Source organism: Prionailurus bengalensis, chromosome B2 (assembly GCF_016509475.1).
Source record: "Prionailurus bengalensis isolate Pbe53 chromosome B2, Fcat_Pben_1.1_paternal_pri, whole genome shotgun sequence".
NCBI classification, from domain to species: domain Eukaryota; kingdom Metazoa; phylum Chordata; class Mammalia; order Carnivora; family Felidae; genus Prionailurus; species Prionailurus bengalensis.
The window spans coordinates 1,251,250-1,256,494 of NC_057349.1; the positions used below are offsets into that span (position 1 = coordinate 1,251,250).

The following is a 5,245-nucleotide window of genomic DNA, read 5'->3' on the forward strand; positions in this document are numbered from 1 at the left end:
TTAGAAAAAAAAAGTATATCACTTTTATATAGGAATTTCATTTCTTAATTTTCAGTTAAGAATGAGATACCTTTGTTTTATTTATTGTGCCACTGAAAAATATGTTTGATCTTGGTTTTACTTGGCTGTTTTTTCCATGAGAGAGTGATTGGTATTTAGCCAGACTGTTTAATTCATATCTGTGAGTCAGAGCTCTGTGGTCCTGAGAGACACACACTCCACTGGTGCTGACAGAGTGAGTAAATGGGAGGGTAGATGATAGATGGATGCAGACTAGTCCTTGTTGAGGAGGCACTTTGCTGTCATATGAGGGTCATGAATGCAGTGGTCTCTACCATCCCACTAGTCTCCTTACTGCCCCTCTTACATCTTTGTTTCTGAGAGTGTAGATTAGAGGGTTGAGGCTAGGTGTGACAACAGTATAAAAGAGGGCAATGAACTTGCCATGATCCTGAGAACTTCCTGATGGTGGCTGCAGATATATGCACATGATTGGAATGAAAAAGAGGGACACAACCATAAGATGGGATCCACACGTTCCAAAGACTCTCTGAAGTCCGGTTGATGACTGCATCCTCAGCACAGCCCGAGCAATGGCACCATATGAGCTGAGGATCAGGATGAGTGGTATCAGAACAAAAATGGAGCTTGTGGCCAGAAGGATCAGCTCATTAGCATGGGTATCAACACACGATAATCGCAGCAGTGTTGGAACTTCACAGAAGAAATGGTCCACTTGGTGATGTCCACAGAGGGGGACCCAGAAGGTAAAGGAGGAATGAAGTGCTGAGTTGGTAAAGCCACTGACCCAGGAAGCCACAGCCAACAGGTGGCAGAAACGAGGGTTCATGATCACAGTGTAATGCAGGGGTCTACAGACAGCTGCATAACGGTCATAGGACATGACCACCAGGAGGACACACTCTGTGGTTCCCAGTGCAAGGGCAAAGTAAAGTTGAGTCATGCAACCGGCATAAGAGATGGTCTTTTCTGGGCCCCAGAGATTGACCAGCAACTGAGGGATGGAGCTGGTGGTGTAGCAGAGATCCAGAAAAGAGAGGTTTGAGAGGAAGAAGTACATGGGAGTGTGGAGATGGGCGTCCAGGTATGACAAGACAATGATAAAGAGGTTGCCTATCAATGTCATCAAGTAGAACATCAAGATAAGCACAAAGAGAATTACTTCCAGATGAGGCCAATGTGAAAAACCCAGTAGAATAAGGTAACCTTCATAACTTTCATTTCTCCCCTTCATCATTCATTTTTTGTTACCTAAGGAAAGAATCACATACTTCCCAAAATTGTAAGAAAATGCTCCAAGAATCACAGGGACACATGAAAAAGAAACAGAAGCCAGTTTAAAAGGACTACCACTGTTTAACTCTGTGACAGTTGGGCATTAAAAGAAACTATACTAATGAACTGAGATAAGTAAGAATCCACACGTTCATAGTGATGTAAATATATACATATAAATGTAAATTTTATATATATATATATATATATATAAATTATTAGTGGAAAAGTAAAAGTTATTCCTGTCAGTAGGATTCTAATAATATGTATAGAAAGAATGGTAGAGTTTAAAAAGGTAAATATATGCTAAAAACTAGTGAATGAAATATGATGAGAACCAGGATATTTACATGCTCTAAAATACCTCCCCACTAATTACCTATTAATTACAAAATGAAGAAGAGTAAACTTCACAAGAGAAAAATGTGGTGGATGGACATCGCCATAAACAAGATTAGTCAATATTAACAACACCAGTGTTGAGACAAACCAACATTGTGCACCTACTGACATGATACTCTGAGCAGGACATAATGTCACTCAGTGACATTCCTGCCAAAACAGCACAGCCTGATTCCAGCAATGAAGACACATGAGAGAAACTCAAATTGAGACAAGCTGGACAAAATAGCTGCCTGTACTCTTAAAAAATATTCTGTTAAATGAAGACAAATAAAGGTTGAGGAACTGGTCCAGACTAAAAGAGACCAAAGAGACACGTTATCTAAGTGGGAGGCTGGACTGAGGAAACATAGCTAATAATAGCATATTTGAGAATATTGGAAAAATATTATTATCCACTACAAATTAGATAATAATATTGTATGCATATTACATTTTCTGTTTTGTCAACTCTGCTGTGTTATGTAAAATAAAGTCCCTGTTCTTAGGAAATAAACATCAAGCTAAAGGATAAAGGGACATGATGTCTCTTACTTAGTCTCCAATGGCCAGAAAAAGAGATGATGATAGACAGGTAGGTAGTTAGGTAGCTAGGAAGGTCCATCTGTAGAGGGATAGAAAACCTCTTTCTAGGCACAATATAAACTACTGCTGGATCTGTAAAGGGTTAGTGGTGGTTCTTTGTATCACTTTTGCAACTTGTCTGTAAATTTGAATTTCCACCAGAATAAAAAATTTCACAAATATGAAATAAAACATTTTCCATTTTATATTTTATCCAACTATTTGCCATGTTAAAGAAACATAGCTTCTAAACTATCAAATTCTCATTTATCCCAGGGTGATATCTGGGTAAACAGTAATTGGAAACCTCCTCACATAACTACAGAAGAAAATTTCCATGGAACAAATCATCTCTTCTTGATTAATAGCTTGAGTTTTCTTTTCAACATATTCAGGCTTTTTTCCATTAATTAGATTATTTAAAAACCAGAATAATTGTAACCTCAATAATATCTCTTGGGCAAAAAGTCATGATGAACAATATCAAATTTATTACTGATTTCAAAATGTTTTCTGCAGCCCTGCCTTATTCACTGGGTTCCAAGACCCCCAGTGGATGCCTGAAACCAAGGTTAGTACCGAACCCTATATATACTATAGTTTTCTTATAAACACATGCCTATTATAAAGTTTAACTTATGAATTTAGGCGCAGTAAGAAATTAACAACAGTAATAAATAGAACAATTATAACAATATATTATAGTGAGTTATAAGACTGTGGTATCTCTCCCAAATATCTGATTGTACTCACTCTTCTTCTCCTTGTGATTCTGTAAGATAACGAAATACCCACCTGATCAGATGAAGTGACAAGAATGACCCAGGCATGGGACCTAATGTTGGACTGCCACTGACCTTCTGATGAAGCCTCAGGAGGATCATATGCTTCTGTAAGCCATGGTTGATCACACAGTCACTGAAACTACAGAAAGTGTTACCTCAGATAAGGGGGCTACTGTACACAGGATAAAAATCTGGAGCTTTAGTTAAATATTCTTGTAGGAAGACCGTTCTCTTGTGATGGTTTAGTTGCACTCAGAGCATGTTTCTAAGCTGAAAACTAGGATATAAATTGAAATACAAAAAAGAGAGATGGACACACAGCAACTTACAGATACTCATGGTATGAACACTGCTGGAAACCTTAGTGTTTTTTAAAATTTTTTAATGTTTATTCATATTTTGAGAGACAGAAAGAGATCACAAGCAGGGGTGGGGAAGAGAGAGAGAGGGAGACACAGAATCTAAAGCAGGTTCCAGGCTCTGGGCTGTCAGCACACAGCCTGATGTGGGGTTCAAACTCACAAACCACAAGATCATGACCTGAGCCTAACTCGGACGCTTAACCAACTGAGCCACCCAGGCGCCCCAGAAATCTTAGTTTTGATGAACATATCCGTGACATGGGCTGGGAAGAAAGTGATAGAATGCTTCCCAGAGGACGTGTGAAAGGACTGAGTTTGAAAAGAAATTTTAGGAAAAGGAAGATACTAATACATTGAGAGACCAAAGGAGGAAGAGTGTGAGTATGGGGAGAAATAGAAAGTAACCTGATCATAGGGTGTAAAGCTGAATCTGTGTCTATCACAGGCCTGATGAAGGTGTTCACATGATTTCTTTCTCTCCAGGATGAGAACTGAGATAATATTTGAATTCTGAGTATAATTTATAATTTCCACATATATTTTTATTCTCCAACTTCAAGAAGAATGCTGAATATTTATTGAAACTCCTGAATGGCTATTTATCATTTAATATACCGTGCCTAGTGAGTCTTTTGTTTCTTTTTTGTTAAAAAAAATTTTAAGCATTTTAATAAATAGTTATACCTCTTAGGTGATTCTTTTTCTCTTGTGGGTTTTGAATCTGTCATGGGAGAGACTGATGCTACTACTGTCCTACAGTTAGTGTGACAGGGCTCTGCCTCATTCAGCTGTGCTGCATCTGTCCCCACCTTCCACAGCCAGGTCTCTCTCACAGTTCCTAAGAAACTACAGTGAAGGAAGGAAACCACAGAAGGAAACTGCGGCAGAGACACCTGTGGTTGCCTCTCATCTTGCTCACCTTCTACAAACACAACTCTTGAAAAAGATGTTACAGTGGCTACTTGATTGAGTTTCAGCAGGAAAGTTAGAAACAGTTTGCCCCAAGCCTGTAGGATAGACTCAACCTCATCACTCTTAATCATTAACTAGTTGTTACATGAAGCTAAGCCACTTTCTGCAGCTCAGAAACCATCCACGATAATCACACAACTGCATTGCTTAAAAATAAATTCATTGCAAACATAAGTTTAGTTCAAAGAATTACTAAACCATGGGAGAGAGTAACTATAAAGATGTACAGAGCTGTAAAGGGTAACTTGGACCAAGGGACAGTATCCAAGAAAAGAAACTTGGAAGGGGGGCTCCCTCTCCATGGCTGAGGGTCAGACCTCACCAAAGAGGAGTGGCTTCAGCCCACTGGGTGAAGACATCTTCTTTGGCTGAAACAAACAACAGTAACAGATGGTAAATCACAAAGATCACTTCACATAAGAGTCACTGCCATTTGAGGGATGAAGGAAAAATCCTGAGATTCTTTTTTAATCTAGATTCTTTTTTAATCTAATTTTATCTCCCCTAGAATGGGAGATAATACATCATAAGATATATGATCTAAATACCATTGCTCCTTCTAATGCAGATATAACTTTCTCCTTCTTTACACAGTTACCAGGACAACTTGGTGTGTTAGCTGAAAGTGCAGCAGTGAGGTGTCTGTCTGTTGCAAGGCTCGTCCTTAGCATTTTACAAAACTTAGAAAGGGGAAGGAGATGAGGGAAGAAAGGATACCAGACACGACTAGAGAAAAGGTAGGAACTCTATGGTTTAATTTTCTTCCTACTGGAAGGGACAGAAGTAAAGACTTTATCACTAGTTGCTTTGGTAGGCTGTAGAATGAAATATCTCCATTCTTTTTTTTTTTTTTTTTTTGAAAAA

General features: G+C 38.6%; 1 protein-coding gene across 1 annotated transcript; it reads right to left on the reverse strand.

Annotated features, from left to right (window-relative positions):
- Window positions 1-1,431, reverse strand: LOC122490582 (olfactory receptor 2J3-like). Its single transcript, XM_043593231.1, is given in 2 exon segments — window positions 1-1,244; window positions 1,246-1,431. Coding segments are annotated over 2 exon segments (930 nt in total). The 5' UTR covers window positions 1,263-1,431; the 3' UTR covers window positions 1-331.
- Between the last annotated feature and the right edge of the window lie 3,814 nt (window positions 1,432-5,245).